The sequence below is a fragment of the Gracilinanus agilis genome, chromosome 1 (genome assembly GCF_016433145.1).
Source record: "Gracilinanus agilis isolate LMUSP501 chromosome 1, AgileGrace, whole genome shotgun sequence".
In the NCBI taxonomy this organism is placed as follows: Eukaryota; Metazoa; Chordata; class Mammalia; order Didelphimorphia; family Didelphidae; genus Gracilinanus; species Gracilinanus agilis.
The window spans coordinates 277,636,731-277,656,629 of record NC_058130.1 but is presented as its reverse complement, the minus strand read 5'-3'; the positions used below and the strand labels follow the sequence as shown (position 1 = coordinate 277,656,629).

The 19,899-nt window shown below is 37.0% G+C and overlaps 1 protein-coding gene across 1 annotated transcript in view; it reads right to left on the bottom strand.

Moving 5' to 3' along the window:
- Positions 1–778: 778 nt before the first annotated feature.
- Positions 779–19,899, bottom strand: part of DMXL1 (Dmx like 1) — a 198,971-nt gene continuing 179,850 nt past the window's right edge. Inside the window, exons 44-45 of the mRNA XM_044680002.1 lie at positions 14,681–14,898; positions 779–859 (exon numbers count right to left, since the gene is read on the bottom strand). Coding sequence (XP_044535937.1) covers positions 779–859; positions 14,681–14,898 — 299 coding nt within the window. The remainder of the gene's footprint in view (positions 860–14,680; positions 14,899–19,899) is intronic.

Genomic DNA, 19,899 nt, shown 5'->3' with positions numbered 1-19,899 from the left:
TTCCACTTTGACTGGGGTCTTCTGAGCAATTGAATATGCTGTTCCTATTAAAACTTATACTGTCCTACTCAGATCACACTGCTGGGTTTTGAAACACAATATTGGCAGAGTATAAGATCCAGAAGGTTTTACTATGCTAGAAAGACTTAGCACTGTTGTCTGACTACCACCAACTTGAATTTAGAAAGTTTTTTTCAACATAAAAGAAGGCCACCATGGCTATAACAGCTAGACTTAATAAAGTGATGGCAGAGATACTAGAGTAGTTTACCATTTCCTTCTCCATTGGGCAAAATTAGTTTTCTGAATATATGCTTCCCATGGTCTCTCTTTACCTGATAAATTAAGAATCAGCTATTTGGTCACAGCAACAGATGAAAACATATTAAGATATGGAAGGTATTATTAATGGAATAAAAGACCATACCAGTGAACCACAGAATCTCAGAGTTAAGAGACTCCAGAGGCAATCTAGTCTAACCCAGCCCTGAAAAAGAATCCCCATTTCCCCCATGGTAAAGGCCCAAAAGGTCTTTTTTGTGTGAAAACCTCCAGTGAAGGGTAACTCATCACTTTCTGACAGTTTCAACAGTGAAGATTTTCCCACCATCCAGCCTAAATAGACTTTAGTTAAGGGAGCAGTTTCCCATGGCTCCAGGTTAATCCCTCTTCTGTCTCAGACCTTCAAAGACTTCAAGACAGCAATAATGTCCCCCAATTCCCACCCAGGACAGGTAAACCATAAAAATCCTCATTAAGGAAATATATTCCAAACCTTTCACCAACCTGGCTGCCTTATTTTCTTGCTCTCCAGTTCATCAAAATCCTTCTCTAAAAGTAGAGGCCAGAATACAGTCAACTAAAATAAAATGTAGAAGGATTTTGAGAAATGAAAAAGTCTACTCTTTTGATGTGTTTGTTTTTTCCACATCACTGGTCTTTCATGAGGACCACAAAAATCTCTCTATATGTAGATTTTGACTCACCTCCAGGTAGAAGATAGCTTCTTTGTATACAAATTATGTGTAATTTACACCTGAACTTGTGGGTTCAAAACCTAATTTAAAATTTGGGATGTTGGGTACCAAGCATTTAAGAGCTCAAAAACACAAAATGAATTTGCATTTTGAGAATTAAAGTTGCAGTGATATTTTTCCAAGATAATATCATGGATGAAAACAGAAGGCTTTAAATAGAAGAATTCTCCATCTATCCCAGCATTCCATAGGGAACTTATATTGAATATGGAATTAAAAGTCAATACAATGACAACCTCCTACAGTAATTCACACAACACATTTACTAAACACCAGGAGGTACTATGTGAAAGGTCCTGAGCCAAGAACTGGGGAAGATTAAGTGGAGAAAAGACAAAGTCCTTATCCAAGTGAAGTTTATAGCAAAGGTCACCTGATATGAAAATTATATAAGCTTTGCTTAAATAGGAGTGAACTGCACTTCTGTTGCAAATGATATCACTGAAAAAAGTAAGGGTTTGAGTCATTGAATTCTCTACTGAATAGTGAAGTAGGTTTGTAGTTGTTAATCCCCTTGGAAACATCCCTAAAGACTTTCCTTCTTAATACATACATGCTTAAATGCTTAATTTTGATTTGTCAAACATCTTTCTGAACACAAAACTCCATGTTTTTTTATAACCAATACATAGATTAAAGCATGCAAAATTACAGAATTTTATAGTTGGAAGAGTCTTTGGAATTATCTAATTCATAGGAGAACATTGGTCACAATAACAGCTATTTTGGAATGATGAAAGACTTAGTTACTTTGATCAATACAATGATCCATAACAACTCCAAAGGACTCATGATGAAAAATGCTATTGACCTCCAGAGAACAGATAAATTCTTAGTACAGATTAAAGCATTTTTATTGCCTTTTGGGGGGGGGAGCAACATGACTAATGTGAAAATGTTTTCCATGACTTCATACATATAAGGGATATTATATTTCTTACCTTCTTGGTGGGTAGGGAAAAGGGTGGAGGGAGAAAGACAATTTGTAACTAAAAATTAAAAAAAAAATAATTATCTAATTCAGTCCCTTTATCTTATGGATGAGCTTGCCCTGGAGTTCAATAGGTTAAATGACTTGGCCAGTCACTGCTAGGGAAGAATTAGGTTGTCCCAGGTGGGATTTGACTCAGGTTCAGAATGAAATGAAGCACTCCTAGACCATCTAGCATTGAAGAAAAAGGAGCATAGTTAACAATATAGAAAGGATATTCAGCAAGGATAAAGCATTGGTTCAGCTGATCATAGCTACCCTGCCTCTCCATTTGCCTTCATATGATGGCATGCTAGGTCAGAAGATTGTGCGAAGTCTGAGAAGACCCTTATTCCTCCTATGTTGGGCTTTTGTACATAAGTGATCAAGAAGCATTAGCGGTTTAAGCCTTAGTCCTCAGAACTAAATGAGTCAATGACAACTTTAGGGAAAAACTAAACTTAGTCTACAGAGCAGGGATATTAGTAGATGTTCCTACCATACAGAGTTGGAAATAGAATCTCCTCAGTACAAGGACAATGATACAATTATATGATGAAGAAATAAGAATTTATAGAATAAAATTGCAGCATCAAAATTCTGTAGTAAAACAGTAATAGAAAGGCAAAGTTCTTTGAAAGTTTTGTTAAATTTTAGTAAACTTTATGTAAAATTCAGCAAACTTTAGAGTTAAAAGTAGTAAATCTTTTTCTTAGTAAAAAGGAATTTCTGCTCAATATTATTTTTCTTTGAAGAATTATTTCATGTTCCCAAATATATCAAGAACACTAGACTTAAAAAGAAAGTCTTCTGATTTCTTTATCCTCTGCAGCCATCATCTTTTACGCTAACCTTATAACAACTTACAGGACTCCTACTAAACTTACAGTTTCTGTAACTTACAGTTACATAAATGCCTCACTCTTTCATTAAAAAGTAAAAAGGCATTGTCAATAAGTATTTTGTCCTTTATCACTGCATGGTTTTAAGATTTGTCTATGGCAGTGATGGCGAACCTTTTAGAGATAGAGTGCTGGACCCTGCCCCCACCTCACTCCACAGACCAAGTGCAGTGCCCACCTCCCAAGAGACTGTGTACAATGCCCCAACCCCACCCTCGTTAACCCACAGAGGAGAGGGAGAAAGTGCTCCCATTGGACTGCTGGGCAAAGGGGTGGGTGAAGTGAGGAATATCCTCAGCAAGTGTAGAAGGGGGGGAGAATGGTCAGAGTGCCCTCCAGCTCTGCCACCTGTAAGCCACTCATTTTACTGGCTGTGAGCTCCCATTGGGCTGCTGGGCAGAGGGGTAGGGAATGTGAAAAAATCTTTTCACATTCCCTGCCCCTCTGCCCTGGGGTGTAATGCAGGGTTACAGCAAAAGCCTTGCTTTTGCAAACCAACTGTAGCAGCCTGCCAGGTAGAAAAGTTTAGAATGTTGAACCAGCCAGGGCGGGCTAGGTTCACAGGGGGGAGGGGGGGGGAACGGGACTGTTAGAGCTAGGTTATAAATATCCCTGGAGTTCCAACTGAAATGCCTTTTGCCTCTGGGGCATTTTGGACCTGGTCTGTTCTTTCTGGACCTCTCCCTGACCTCTCCATTTACATCCTGCTATTTTCCCTATATCTCCCCATTGAGCCCTGGGAGGAAGGGTGGTTTGGTGGTTAGACATCGTGGTTTTAGCTTCTGTAGGCAGGAAGGACAAACTAAGTCAAGCCATCCCCTTATCTAGTGATCTGATAAATACTTTTACCTCAGGGCAGTGAACTTTCCCTGACTGAGTCTCGCTCAGTCTGACCCTCTCTCCTGTGACCCTTCCTCCCCAGCACCAGCTTTCTCCCTAGCAGCAGTTACAAAACCCTCAACCCCTTTTCCCTCTGCTTACCCCTGACATCAATAAATCCCCTTTTATATCTACATAAAAGCCTCTGGTGAATCATTGTACTTGCTATTAGGACAAAAGCAAAAGAGGGAAGGAATAACTTTACTTTTATTTCTTGAGGGCAAACCTAGGCAGTACCCAGCCGAAGACTTCCTGTAGACTTCAGTTTCACTGGCAGGGAGGATCCCTTTGACTCCTCCTTCAAGGGACCTTAGAAATTAATAATGGAAACTCTTCAGCCAGACACATATTACTTCTGGCTGACTCAATTCTTGTATCATAGAGATAGCCTCCCTGCCTGAAGGACCCAGCCTATTTCTTCCCAGTACCCTCTGTCTCAAGCCTCAGTGATTAGTCTGTTTGAGTAGCCCATCCTACACTACCCATTCATCCCTCAACTTCCTATATATTCCTCCTTCATCCCTTACCTTCCTTATATACATCCCCCCTTTATTCCAACATCATCCTATTCCCTACCTTCCTCATCATATCCCTTTACTTTCTTTCCACAACATATCTACTTTTTATAACAGGGGGAAGGGAGCAGCTCCACATGAGGCCCTCTGCCTTTCTAGTAACAAACTGTGTGTGTGGGGGGGGGGGGGGGGGTGCGCGCGGAGTGGATGTGTGCCCACAGAGAGCACTTTGCCATATTTGGCATTTGTGCCATAGATTTGCCATCACTGATTTATTGCCTAAGGGCCAATTTCCCATGCTAATGGGGGAAATTGCATTATCTTAAGTAATCAGGGCTCTTTCACCCGAGTAGTGCTATACAGTCTGGCCTAAGCAACATTTGTATTGGATATCTCTTTTCTACTACTCCAAATAGTATAATGAGGTAAAATTAGGATAAAATAAACATCAAAATCAGCTTTAAAAGGAGAAGAATGTTACAATGGGACCACCTGTGTATGAAAAAGGTGGGACACACAATCTGACCACTTTTCTTCTGCCACTACTCACTGTCTTTCCCAATCAATGCATATCCCCCCAGTGACTACATTCCCCCCAGAACTCTGGGCAGGAGACAAAGTTCTAATTTGTCCTGCCTTCTGTAATTCTGCAGCACAGATGGCTATAGAGGTAGAACTGGTGAACTTCAAGCTATAGTTTTTAATAAATACTCTTGGGTCACACAGATAAAAAAGACTTAGGGCAAGATTTTTTGTTGTTGTTCAGCCAGTCATGTTTGACTCTTTATGACCTTGTGGATCATTACTGTTCATGAGGCTTTCTTGGCAAAGACACTGGAGTTGTTTACCATTTTCTTCTCCATAGGGTAAGATTAGTAGTACTTTTGGGGGTAGCTGGGTAACTTAGTGGATTGAGTCAGGCATAGAGATGGGAGGTCATAGGTTCATTAGAAAAATTTTATTTAGTTGATTTAGAATATTTTCCATGGTTGCATGATTCATATTCTTTCCCTCCCTTCCTCTCCCCCACCCCCAAAGCCAACGAATAATTCCAATGGGTTTTATATATGTCATTGATCAAGATATTGTTTTTTTTCTTTGAAAAATTTTATTTAGAGGTCAAAGGTTCAAATCTGGCCTCAGACACTTTCTAGCTGTGTGACCCTGGGCAAGTCACTTAACCCCCCATTGCCTAGGCCTTACCACTCTTCTGTCTTGGAACATAGTATTGGTTCCAAGACAGATGGTAAGGGTTTAAAAAAAAAAGATTAGTAGTACTTTAAAATTTATTTTTTTAAATGTATATTTCCTGTCTTAGAAATAGGAGGAAATAAGAAGTCCCAGGTTCAAATCTGGCTTCAGACACTTCTTAGCTGTGTGACCGTGGCAAGTCATTTGACTCCCATTGCTTAACCCTTACTGTTTTTCTGCCTTGGAAGCAATACTCAATATTGATTCTAAGATGGAAAGTAAGGTTTTAAAAAAACTTTAAAAAAAAAGATGTTATGTTCCCAATGGCCTCTATTTACCTGGTGAATTAAAAATCAGCTAGCATATATGTTCACATGTTCACACATACACATCATATTGTTACCCAAAAAAAGCCCAAATGATGTTATGTTGGAAAGAGCCCTTGGTTTAGAAAACTTGTGTTCATATCTAGACATGCTATGTTGTTTAGACACTTTTCACTCTTGTCTGACTCTTCATGACCCCTTTTTGGGGATTTTCTTGGCATAGACAATGGAGTGAATGGTTTGCCATTTTCTTCTCTAGCTAGTTCTCCAGATGAGGAAACTGAGGCAAGCATTGTTAAGAGACTTTCCCAGTGTCACATAGCTATTAAGTCTCTGAGGCTGGTTATTATGTTGCTGAGAGTAGCTAAATCTTTCCCAGTTGGTCATTGCACGATATTGTTATTGCTGTGTACAATGTTCTCCTGGTTCTGCTTACTTTACTCTGCATCAGTTCATTTAGATCTTTCTAGCTTTTTCTGAAATCATCTTGCTTTTCATTTCTCAGAGCATAATAGTATTCCATCATCAACAAATACCACAATTTGTTCAGCCATTCCCCTATTGATGGACATTCCCTCCCAATTCTTTGTCATCACAAAAAGAGTTGCTATAAATATTTTTGTACAAGTAGGTCCTTTCCCCTTTTTATGATCTCTTTAGAATACAAACTGGAATACGGAATATCAAAGGGTACACACAATTTTATGGTTCTTTGGACATAGTTCAAAATTGCCCTCCAGAATGGTTGGATCAGTTCATGATGCTACCAACAATAAATTAGTGTTCCAATTTTGCCACATTCCCTCCAATATTTACCACTTTCCATTGCCAGTCTGATAGGTGTGAAGTGATAGGTCAACATTGTTTTAATTTTCAGTTCTCTTATCAAGAGTGATTTAGAACATTTTTTTCAAATGATTATTGATCGCTTTGATTTTTATCATGAGAAAATTGCTTGTTCATATCCTTTGACCATTTGTTGATTGGGAAATGACTTGCATTCTTATAAATTTGACTTAGTTCTCTATATATAAATTTAAGAAATTAAACCTTTAACAGAGAAATTTGTTCTAAAAATTTCCCCCTTTGTTGTCTCCCTTCTAATCTTGGTTAATTGGTTTTGTTTGTAAAAAAGCTTTTTAATTTAATATAATTAAAATTATTCATTTTACATCATTTAATGTTCTTTATCTCTTGTTTGGTCATTAATTCTTCCTTTCTCCATGGATCTGCCAGGTAAACTATTCTGTTTCCCTAATTTATTTATGGTATCTTTCTGACTTTAGGTCCCTCAAGCCTAAACTATCCACTGCACTCTTTAGTTTAGCACATGCCAACACCTAGTGTTTATTCGCATTCAATTTTTTGTTGTTGCTGCTATTTTTGCATTTCTTTGTATCAGCTCAGCAACCTCCTTGGCACCATGCTAGGTTTTTTTAACCTGGGGTATGTAAATTTTTATCTATAATTTTGTAACTATTAAAATGTAATGTCTCCTTCCTTTGTAATTCTGTGTTTTGAAAAAGTTGAGATCCTTCAACCCAGGGAAAAGCTTCTGATGTGAGACTATCCCAACAAAACAGAGACCAGAGGTGATCTTTCTGAAAATGCAGGCAAATATTTTAACACAAACAGAAGGCTTAATATTAAAACTATAAAATTAGTTTCATTTTATAAATCAGATTATTTTCCCCTCCTGTTTTTGAAAAGTTTTATTACTAAAAAGAAAAAAAGAGAGAGAGATAAGCTCCATAGGTATACATGCTTAATGGGGAAACTCCCTGTTTATACAGTTTCTTTACCTGGCATAAACTGCAGGCATTTCTTCCAGGAAAGGCAATCAATCATTTAGTGCCATAAAAAGAAGGAAGCCAAGTGACCAGATATGAATGTATAGAGACCATCACTTTTACTTACCTGGAGCAGAAGACACACACTTGAGTTCACTTCCTTCTAAAGTATGGCTCATAATGAGTCACTAAGGCCTAACCTCTGAGTTCAAGTCAAAGTAGTCCTTCTAGCTAATTCTCTAGCATGGGTACAGATCTCACTTTTAAGAAATGATGAACCAAATACCTGCCATATAAGAGGAAGTTTTCTGATTTGTAAAGGAGGTTATGAGACTTCTTATCTAGGTGGTTTAACACAGTTGAATGAGGTTGCTTTAAGTAAGATTCAATGACTCTGCAGTCTGTGTTAAACCAGCTGACAGGCCCCACCACTCAGTTGATTCCTCCTTTACAACTGACCAATGAGAAAGCAAAAGATTCTTCCCCAACTGTCAGTACTGAGTAAACTAGATGAAATGAGTATTAGTAAACTCAAATTATTAAAGATGTTATAACTGACTGTGATTTGTTGGTTGTGATGTTGATCCTGATGATAGAAGATCAATAATCACTTGAATGAGCTTGATGAGAGAAAGGAGAAGTTTTAACTGACGCCTTTCCCCCAAGAATCTTCAGCACAGATCAGGTCAGTACAGGCTTCTCTCTTTTTAACTTATTTAATGAAGGTAAGCAAGGTTAAGGAAAGGATGGGTTGAAATAAAGAGTAAAGAGGGATTGGGAATGAATTCTAGAACCTTGTTTAACTAACTAAGCCTATAATAAATGTTCAGGAGTTTTCAGGTGAAGCTGATTCACTGAACCTGCCAGGCTAAGTGGCTTAGTCAGGCCTAAAGGCCTGACTTCAGGTTACTTGATGTTAATCTAGACCAGTGGTTCCCAAACTTTTTCAGCCTACCGCCCCCTTTCCAGAAAAAATATTACTTAGCCCCCTGGAAATTAAATTTTTTTTATTTTAATAGCAATTAATAGGAAAGATAAATGCACCTGTGACCATCACCGCTCCCCTGGATCACTGCAGCACCCAGCAGGGGGCGGTGGCACCTACTTTGGAAATCAATGATCTAGAGCAATTCAAGTTGATTTGGTTTAACAGAGTTGATCTTCAATATTTATCTTCTTGTTGTTTACAAAGTTTTTGTAAAATATTATTTTGTAAAATATTTTTTTGTAAAATATTTTGTAAAATATTATTAATGATGTATAGGAATAGATGCTTATAGCACTGGATGAGCAGTGAGCCTAGGTAACTATTCCTATGAGGTATAAATTAACCTTAGCTAAGAGACAATTTTGAAATGCCTTCCCTCCCCCCATTCTTAAGACTGAGACCCTGAGAATAGGAATGACCCTTAATTTATAGGATGCTCTCAACAGACTTTTTGGTCTCATGCCAGCTCATGCCACTCCCACATTCTGCATTCCAACCTCAATAACTGGCAACTATCCTGGCCCAATATGACTTCTTGCAAAAGTATTTACAGATTAAAAAAAAAAGTTTTGCAATGACCTTTACCTTTGAGTACTGCCCAAGGGGTTCTGTCCTGGGTCCACTTTGCTTCTCTCTATATACTTTTAGTAACTTCATCAGTTCCCATGATTTTTAAACTATTATCTCTGTGCTAATAAAACCCAGATTTTTATTACCACCACCTGAGCTTTAGTCAACAATTAATTGTCAATTTGGACATTTCAACTTGGATGTCCTGGAGACATTGTAAACTGACCATGTCTAAAACTGAAGCCATTGACTTTTTCTCAGACCTTCTTTCCCTATTTCTGTTGAAAACACCACCATCCTTCCAGTTTCCCTAGTTTGTAGCCTGGGCATTATTCCCAACTTCCCACTATCTATCTCCCCACATATCCAAATCTTGACATTGTTACTTCCATAACTACTTGTATCAGACCACTTTACTCACAAAGTTATCACATTAGTTTAGGTCCAAATCACCTTATACCTTAATTATACAGTGTCTCCTAAATAGTCTCCTTACATAATCTTATAGGAATTTAGCGATGCTTGCCCCATTATGTACTTGTGCCACTGATTTTTTTTTTAATCTGAGAATAGACTTGATATTTATCCTGTTAAATATCTTGTTTTAAGATTTAATATAATACTATAGACAGTCCGACCTTTTAGGGAGCTTAAATGATATCCATCTTTGTGTCACCTAAAAATTTGATGAACATGCAATGGTGTGCTAGCAACTGTTTTACAACTTGGTTTTTAAAACTATATGTACAACACCTTTTAAATGTATCTGCATCATTAATATTTTCTCCATCAATTTCTTAAGTCTAGACTAATGATGGGCAAATTATGGCTGGGTGTCAGATGTGGCCCCCTGAAATGTTCTATCTGGCAGTGAGACATTATTCCTAATCTGAGGAATACAATGAATAGGATACAATACAATGAAACTTAGAAAGAGTTGCCTTAGAAATAGACTGACAGATGAGCATTTCCTTTCCTTTGGCCCCCTCTTTAAAAAGTTTGCCCATCACTGGTCTAGACAATCAACAAAACCATACAACCATCCTTGATTTGTAGCACTTGCCAATTTATTACAACAGGAATAAATGCTGACACTAAAGGTTCAAGGTAGCTCCAGGACATCCTGTAGGCATACACCTATGCCTTTATCCAAGTTGCTGATGAGTTGGCCAGGGTCAGATCCCTGGGTAGCTCCAGTAGAGGCCTCCCCTCACCATGACATTAAACCACTTTTACCCATTTAAACAGTCACTGAATTCTCTTATCTAAGCAATTATTTAGACATTGTTTCTCCATCTTGTCCATAAGGGAAGTATTAGAGGTTTCACTTTTTAAACTGAAATTAGGGTAAAATATGCCTACAATATTCCCCCAATCTACCAGTCTAGTAAGTCTTTAAAAAAAAGAGAAATTAGATTAGTTTGACATGACTTATTTCATGATGATTCTAGGTAATCTTTGCTTCCTTTTCTAGACACTGATTAACTATTCCTTTAATAATATATTCTAGAATTTTGCCAAGGATAGAAATCAAGTTCATGGTGTAATGATGGGGGGGGGGGGTTTAAACAGCCTCACTAAAATGGGATAAAGTGGAGAGTTAACTGACTAAAGGGAATACATACAGGTAACACACACTGACCTGGGGAATAGCTGGATAACAGATAGATGAATAAACCCAAGGAGAACAACTTTAATTCATAGTGGGTCCAAATTGTCATTAAAGGTATCTGGGAAAGGAGAAGAATAAGGAAGGTCTGCAGAAAAGGGTTTTAATAACAAAACTAGGATAGGGAGAGAAGGGAAGTAGGAGAAACTACCACTTAGGTCTAAAGGTAACTTCAGGGAATGGAGGGATGGTGATGACTACTCTTATTCACTAAAACAAACTGCCTAGCGCAAGAGCTGGCTTTTCAGGGGTAAGGGTATCTCATGAAGCTGTCCTTGGCTGTTCTCTAGATGTCTCTGGTTCCAGGAAACTCCAGTTAAACAGTAAAATAATCCAAGAGGGAAGTGAGGGAGATAGGATTTTCTGTATGTCCACCAACACAGAAAATTCTTTCTTAACCTGCAACTTCACAGTCTTGATTGGAGATCTTGTATTCGGGTTCAACAAACAACTCCAAAGTACTGAAATCCCAAACAACACAAAGGCTTACCCAGACAGCCGCTTACACAGCCAACAACTGCCAACAATTCCCAACTCGAGAGTCACTGTGTGAAAGTGTCCCCTCTAACAGGATTCCAAATTTAGAATTCCAAGCTCCTGCTAGCTTGCTAGGCAAAGTCTGCTTTCTACTAACTAAATCTCTAATCTCTATTTCTCTATAACAACAGGCATATAGTTTAGATTCTATACTCATTACTTTTTGGAAAATCCAGCAAACACATGTTCTATGGAACTTGTCCCATTTTTCACTTTCTTCCAAAAATGACTGTTTAATCATATTGCCTATAACTTGCTTCTTTTTGTCACTTTCTTTTTAAAACTATATGTTCTCAAAGGTAAAAGAGCAATCAAATTACCAAATCATAATTATACCAGGTCCTTTAAAAATGTCCCTACCTGGATGATTTAATGGATACCATAGCTCTTCAAAAAATTTTTTTATATTTTTTATGACTCTTTACATAAAAGACCCTCTACAAAATGCAAGTGCTATTTTTATTACAAGCTGGTACAATTCATCTATCATGAACTATCTCAATTGCACGCTATCCAATTTATTCTACGTTTATTGAACTTCTTTCATTGGCTTAAATAAAAATAAAAGCTAGGTTAAATGAACATATGGCAGAGGTTACTGCTTTTTCTGTATACTGTAATTATAAAATATAATAAAAATATCACTCTCTTCAGATGGGACTCAGATTCACCTTCTTTCAAAGACTATCATACCACAAGCCTGTATAAAGCAAACCAAATACACTTCATTTTAAGATGGGCTGAATGCTTTTTTTAATGCTGCTTGCCAAGGGAAATTATAACAAATACTTTAGTAGAAATTCTAATCTCTATTCTATGGTATTCTCAAGTTTTAAAAGCCCTACCTAACTATTTTGGTATATTAACAATATCTTTTTTCTTCATTTCCTTCTAGGTCATAATGAAGGCAAGTCAGTAAATGTTGCTCAATTCCTAGGGCCTGCCACCTCTTCCTAGTTCCAGTAGACTCTCAACTTTGGTTCTCAACCTAGAAAACTCTTTTCAGTAGTTAGTATATTTAGACCCATTTGGGGTCTATGGCAAAAGCTCAACTAGAAAAAGAAAGAAAAAACTCATTTCAATTTCAATATATTTAGTTTTTTTGTTTATGTGTTTTAATTTGTTTTAAATTTTGTTTAAATTTGTTTTCCTTCTGATCTTCAAGATTATGTTTTTGGGGAAAAATAAATCTCCAAACAGCAAAAAAATTTGAAGGGAAGAGAGAAGAGACAGGCTTTTCAGAACTAGCACATTAAGGGGGCAGCTGGGTAGCTTAGTGGATTGAGAGCCAGGCCTAGAGATGGGAGGTCCTAGGTTCAAATCTGTCCTCAGACACTTCCCTGTGTGACCCTGGGCAAGTCACTTGACCCCCACTACCTAACCTTACCAGTCTTCTGCCTTGGAGCCAATACACATTATTGACTCCAAGACAGAATAAGGGTTAAAAAAAATTTTTTTTTTATTAAAAAAAATTAAAAAAANTCTTGAAACAAGGACATATGACCCAAAATTGTGAAAACTAACAGAATTGTCACTAAGAAGCTAATCTAACTTGTGCCAAACTAGTTACACTCACACTTAAATGTCAGAGTCTCTAATATGCTAAAAATCAGAACAGTGGTAATTTAAATGACTCAAAATAGGTGATCAGTATGATAGTGTAGTCAAGTTAAACGCCCCAATTCCAAAAGCAGATTACTTACCTGAAGAGATTTGGTGTTTAGAATCAAATGGTTTATTATTTAAATCAGTGATTCCCAAAGTGGGCGCTACCACTCCCTGGTGGGTGCTGCAGCAATCCCAGGAGAGGCAGTGATGGCCACAGGTGCATTTATCTTTCTTATTAATTGCTATTAAAATTTTTAAAAAATTAATTTCCAGGGGGCTAAGTAATATTTTTTCTGGAAAGGGGGTGGTAGGCCAAAACAGTTTGGAAACCACTGAATTAGACAATAAAAGATTAGCAATAAAAAGGACCTTGGGGGAAAGGATTTATTAAACCCCTACTATGTCAGGGACATAAGTTCTGAGGATACCAAAAAAAAAGGACAAAAAATAGTGCCTGCTCACCTCTCAAAGAGATCACAGTCTAATGAGAGAGAAAACATGTAAACAACTATCTAAAAATAAGATATTTTGGAGAAAATATAGCACTCCTTATGGGGGATAGGGAAAGGCTTCATGCAAAAGATGGGATTTTTAGCTCAGTTAAAGAAAGCTAGGGAAGTCAGGGGACAGAGATAAAAATGGAGAGAATTTCTGGAATGGGGGACAACCAATGGGAATGCCAAGAGTTGGGAGCCTTTGGAGGAATAGCCCCTGGATCACAGAATACATAAAGGATAAAGTAGGAAGGGGACAGGTTTATAAAGGTCAGAAAATGTCAATAAATTCTTAAAACCTAAGAAATTATTTGATAACTGAAACTTTTGAAAAATTTGAGTACACAGCATCAAACTAGAGGTAAACATTTTCTAATGTGACCTCACTTATAAAATTATACAGTAATCTATTGGAAACTGATCTCTCCAAAGTTTCAGTGATCTCAAATTTGCCGAATCTAGCTGTCTTTTCTCTGGCCTCATTTTTATCCACCACTATGCTTGCATTTGACACTGCTGACCACCCTCTCTTCCTGAAGACTTTCTTCTCTGTGTTTTCACAATATCATTCTATTCCTGGTTCTCCTCCTACTTATTTGACAATTTATCATTCTCTTTGATGGCTTTTCATCCATATATCAAACCCACCTATGTTCCTGGAATTTATTTTCTCCTTCCAAGATCCCTTTTCTTCTTTTAAGATGCAACCTAAGCACCATCTTTTTCTTCATGAATTCTTTTTTGACTCCCTCAAATGCTAGTGTCCTCCCTCTCAACTACCTTATATTTAAGGACATTCCATATATTTGTACTTATTAATTTTATATTTATGTGTACATATTTATGTATGTTCTTACTATCTCCCCCATTAGAATGTAAGATTTTAACAAGTAGGGATTTGTTTTGTTCTTTGTATTTTTATCTAGCTCACTGCTTGACACATAGTAGACATTTAAGAAATGCATGATGATTAACTGATATGCCCACATAAAGCCATAAAGTGAGAATGCTATACTACTGCATAAATTAGGAACATGTAACAATCTGGAAATGCAAAAGTTCTATCTAATAATCATGTTTAGAAAAGGAAATTAGCCTTGCACATGTCTTTGTAGTACAAAGAACTAAATAGATGTAAATTTCAATATAAGATTTTAGAGTATGATTCTTTTGGCGTTAGGTTTATCAATAGGTTTTTACACACCTTTATATTGCCTTCTGCAGAACCTGTGACAAAGTATTCTTCAGTTGGATCTACAGCAATAGCTTTTACTGGAGAATCATGGCTTTGGAAAAATTGTCTCTGCTGTCGTTGGCGAAGATCAAATACACATGTAAAACCTTTTCTGCCACCTGATATTAACACCTGATGCTTTGGAGCATATGCAAGCACTGTAGCACCACTATCATGGCAGGTAAAAGCTGAAATCAAAAGAAATGATAAAGATTATAAGATTTATTCTCTTTTTTTATAAAAACCCAATCCATAACATTTTATTAATACAAATGTTTCTTGAATGCCATTAAAACTGTGCTGAGTGGGCAGCTGGGTAGCTCAGTGGATTGAGAGCCAGGCCTAGAAATGGGAGGTCCTAGGTTAAAATCTGGCCTCAGACACTTCCCAGCTTTGTGACCCTGGGCAAGTCACTTAACCCCCATCGTCTAGCCCTTAGCACTCTTCTGCCTTGGAGCCAATACACAGTATTGACTTCAAGACGGAAGGTAAGGGTTTAAAAAAAAAAAAAACAAACTGTGCTGAGTCCTGCATGGATTTCTTTTCCATTTGCTTTACTACTTCCTCACACTGACAGCAATAGTGGAATCTAAACTTAGCCTGCAAATAGGAATGAAGGGACATACCCAATTTGAGGGAGTATCCAAACCAACCACGATCACTTCTAACCAGGCTTAGGATCCAGCTCCAGAAAAATCTTAAAAGTACTTTTCTAACTTGCCTCCACTAGAATACATTTCTTATCCTTTCCCCACTTTTTCAGATCTTTCTTGTGTATTATCTTCATCTATGAGAATGAATAGGAGCACAGGAGTTATCTTTGTATTCACATTGCCTGGCTCACAGTAAGCATATAATAAATATATATATATATTTTTAATGGTATTTATTTTTTTTTAACCCTTAATTTTTGGTGCATTGTCTTTTAGGTGGAAGAGTGGTAAGGGTGGGCAAAGGGGGTCAAGTGACTTGCCCAGGGTCACACAGCTGGGAAGTGGCTGAGGCCGGGTTTGAACCTAGGACCTCCTGTCTCTAGGCCTGACTCTCACTCCACTGAGCTACCCAGCTGCCCCTGTAATAAATATTTTATCTAATCTATACTTGAAATTTATTCTATAAGACTACATCATTCTAAAAACTCATCTTGTGGATATTTATTTTTCTCTTGGTTTTATCTATATTAAATGTTTTTTTAAGATAATTCAATTAGCTAGAGTTCACAACAAGCTCTCCCTGTAGAATTATTTCCCCCTAAAGGATTTTTTCATGTTTAGTGAGTCAGTATAGCTCAGTTTTGTCTTACTTAAACCAGTCTCCATACTGTTCTACGAATGAGTTTGCACAGTTACATCTTTGTATTTGTATGTATGTATTTGAACTCTGAATTGTTTTCTGAGTCAGTTAGTGAACTCTTTTCACCATCCCACTGTAGTGACTATTTTGTATTGGTTAAGCTTTCCTAAGCCAGTGTTTTTATTTTTGTCTAGAATATATTCACTTTGTCCTTATCTCTAATTAACTGTTCTGACTATGCAAAACCAGTTGGTTCTTGTAAAAATGAAATTTGGGAAATGCCATCTAAAAGTATATATATATTTACTATGGACATGTGGGAGACTTTGAAACTACATTTCCCATGATTCCTCATGGTAGACAGGAAGTGGGATGACATAACAGAAGAAATATAAACTCCTGTAGTGACTTTGAACTGGCTCTTTAGCTACTGGGCGCAGGATGAGAGGGGAGGAAATTATGGCTGAAGCGGCAGTTTTGAATTCTTACAAGCGCGTGGTCTAATGACTTTATCTATCAGCATGACTTTAATTAAAATACTAATTTCTATTATTATATCAGCCTTTATTATTTTTTTATCATAATGATTATGGCAACCACACGGTCGAAATTCGAACTTTCAATCTTCCAGATAGCTTAACGAGAGCCATGCCTGTTTTTTGGCCGTCTTGCTCAGCCTTTTTGGGCAATTTTTTAAAAAAGGAAAGTGGCCTTGCTCGCCATGCTTTTGCTAAAAGCAACAGCATGTTTTTGCCTCAGGTGGGACTCAGCCAGCCAGTCCAGCCAAAACCACCTTGGGAGGTCAGGCCAGCCGATTCTGGCTTTTGGCTTTAAAACTAAAATGCCTGAGCCCAGCCAGTGTGCCTCTGCCGCTGATCTCCTGACTCCTGACCTGATCTCCATTCATGCCAGGCCGAAAGCCTGCAAGAGTCCCAGTACCTCTTCTCCAATCCTGCTTCGCTGGTGCTAGTGCTGATCTTCCACTACAACCCCGAGCCCCAAGCAATGACCCCCAGGTGCTGCTTATGCTGAGATTTTCAGAGACTTCTGCCGCTACTGCTTAGGCTTGGGTAATATATTTCCGCTACCCCTTCTTGGTAATGGCCTGCATTCTAAACCTCCACGTGTTTCTCTTAAAGACCTAATTTAGGCAACCCCCACCCACACAAGCTCTACACGTGGGGATTTTCTACAAAACTGACCTAAGCTTTTCTCTAACCCCGAGCCCACATGGACCTAGCGTCTGAACCTCTCAGGCACATGGCCTATTCAAACTTTTGCGATTATTAAAAAACTGAACTTAGGGGAAGCCTATTCACCCCTATACCTGCTCAGAACTTTGAACTTAAAAAAAAACCACTTAAACTCAGCAGAACTCAATCTTTTAAACCTCAGAACTGAATGAGTTTTATTTCTGTTTTAAAGAGACTGTATCTTACTGCATTTTGTTAATTACTTTTGTAAATTAATCTTGCTTATTTCGTTGATTTTCCTGTTGCACTGAATCATTTTAAGTTAATGAAGTTTGTGGCTGCTAGATTAATTCTGTTATGATTTTATTGTAACTCCCAAATAATGAGAAAAATCTATTAGAACTGGTAAGAGGTTTTGACCAGCTTGTTGATCTGATACTACTGCATTTATAAACCACATGTCTTTTAAAATTTATTCTGTCTTGTTAATTGTATAGAACCTTGAAAGTTTCCATGCTTTGAGAATTACCTTGTAATTTTACAAGAGGTCTTACTTTAAATCCTTAATAATTGTTGTCTTAAAGGATAAAGCTTTTATATATTTTATTATAAGAGAAATTATTGCCTTAAATGGGTAGAAGCATTTCCTACCCAGGATTTTTTAAAACAGGAAGCCAAGGAGCTCCTGTATATTCTTATCTGAGGATGATTATACCAGAAGGTTTCTTTTTTTAAATATCAGATTTTGCTATGGAAGCAATAATAGAGTTTGTTGAGAAACTCTTAGCCAAGATTTAAAAGTTGTAACAAGTATATGATTTTAAACATCATTGTTTATTGTTTTAAAATGTGCTACTGGAAATAATGGTACTCTATTTGAATGTGCATTGTGAATCTGCTATTTGTAAGATCCATTTACACTTACAGAATGAAAATCTCATTTTTAGGTAACAAAACCCTTCTAGTTCTAAGCTATATATATATATTTTTTTGATTTTTAAAACATTTTTTTAATTAGAGCAATTGATTTTTCCTTTTTCTCATCTTGTACTGGAAGTACATATATAATCATTATTTATCTTTTTTTTTATAAGCTTAATGCAAATACCTGAGCCTATAGGACTGTGATTTAAATGCCTCTCTGATTCCAGAAGGGAACATAAAGCCGTTAATTAGTGCTAAAGAAAGTACATGGTCAGAGACTTGACTAAAACATCTGCATGAATTGCAGGAGTTCTATGCCAATACTTAAGGGCTTGGAAATTGGGGTTTGAGTCCTGGAGTCCCAGTCTTTTCTAAAACTTTAGAGGATGTGGGTCCCCTTTCTAGATTCCTAGAAAGCACCTAAGATTGGTTACTTATTTGGCTCACTTCCCTGAAAAGCTGATGGTAAATCAGATCAGAGAGAGACATTTCCTTTAGTCCTGGCCCTGAATGGGTAATTGCACACTGCTGAATTCACTTTAATTAGACCTTCATTCAAAGGCCTAAGTTTATTTTCCCTACATTTTTTGCACATTTTACATTTCATTCACAAGTTAATTTTTTCTTTTTTTCTTGAATTTTATTCTTTTTATTTTGCCATCCTTAGCTGACCTGAGGTACCCCTTTTTAAAAAAAAGGTGTGTTTAGAATTTCCCTCAGGGGGATGGGATATCTGTTAAGTTGTTTAAAATTCGATAATGTCAAAATATATGTATATTTAACTCTTAGGAGTAATTTCAGGGGGAATTGTATAAATCTTAGAAGAAAATGCATGTTTTGTAATCTATAATGTAAAGTTTAAATTCTTTTGAGAATAATTTCAGGATAAGGATCTTGCCATCTCTCCAGAATCCAGACGATAAACCTGTTTGGTGAAGACACCATGAAGATGTCTGAAAAGCCTTCACTGTACCATGAAGACCAAATTTTGAACTTTGAGGTGCAGTTGATTGAACTATGGGGAGTTGAAATTGAGTTGTATATATTGTTTTAATTGTACACTGTTATACCAATAGGGGACTGTCCCCAAATTGGTTTTTTGTCAATGCAGCTAGTTTAATCCATTTGTTTATCCATTTCTTTTATCCCCCAAATTCCTAGATTTTAGAAGTTGTCTATTTTTACAGGTCCAGCGAAGAAAAAGGGCTAACCTTTTTTTTGTCGGACCTCAGGGGGAATTGTAAAAGTGAAATTTGGGAAATGCCATCTAAAAGTATATATATATATTTACTATGGACATGTGGGAGACTTTGAAACTACATTTCCCATGATTCCTCATGGTAGACAGGAAGTGGAATGACATAACAGAAGAAATATAAACTCCTGTAGTGACTTTGAACTGGCTCTTTAGCTACTAGACGCAGGATGAGAAGGGAGGTAATTATGGCTGAAGCGGCAGTTTTGAATTCTTACAAGCGCGTGGTCTAATGACTTTATCTATGAGCATGGCTTTAATTAAAATACTAATTTCTATTATTATATCAGCCTTTATTATTTTTAATCTTAATATTCTCTAATGTCTGGAATGTCTAAAAAAGAATTAATTTCATTTTAATGTTGCTAGTCAGTTGTCACCACTTCTTGAAAATTCTTACTTTCTCTTAAAAATAATTTATTATTTAAATTGCAAAAAACATGAGAATTCTGAGTAGTCTGAGTGTCTTTAGCCTACTTAAATTCTTGATTTGAAACTACATGGTTTCCAATTTATTTCTACTT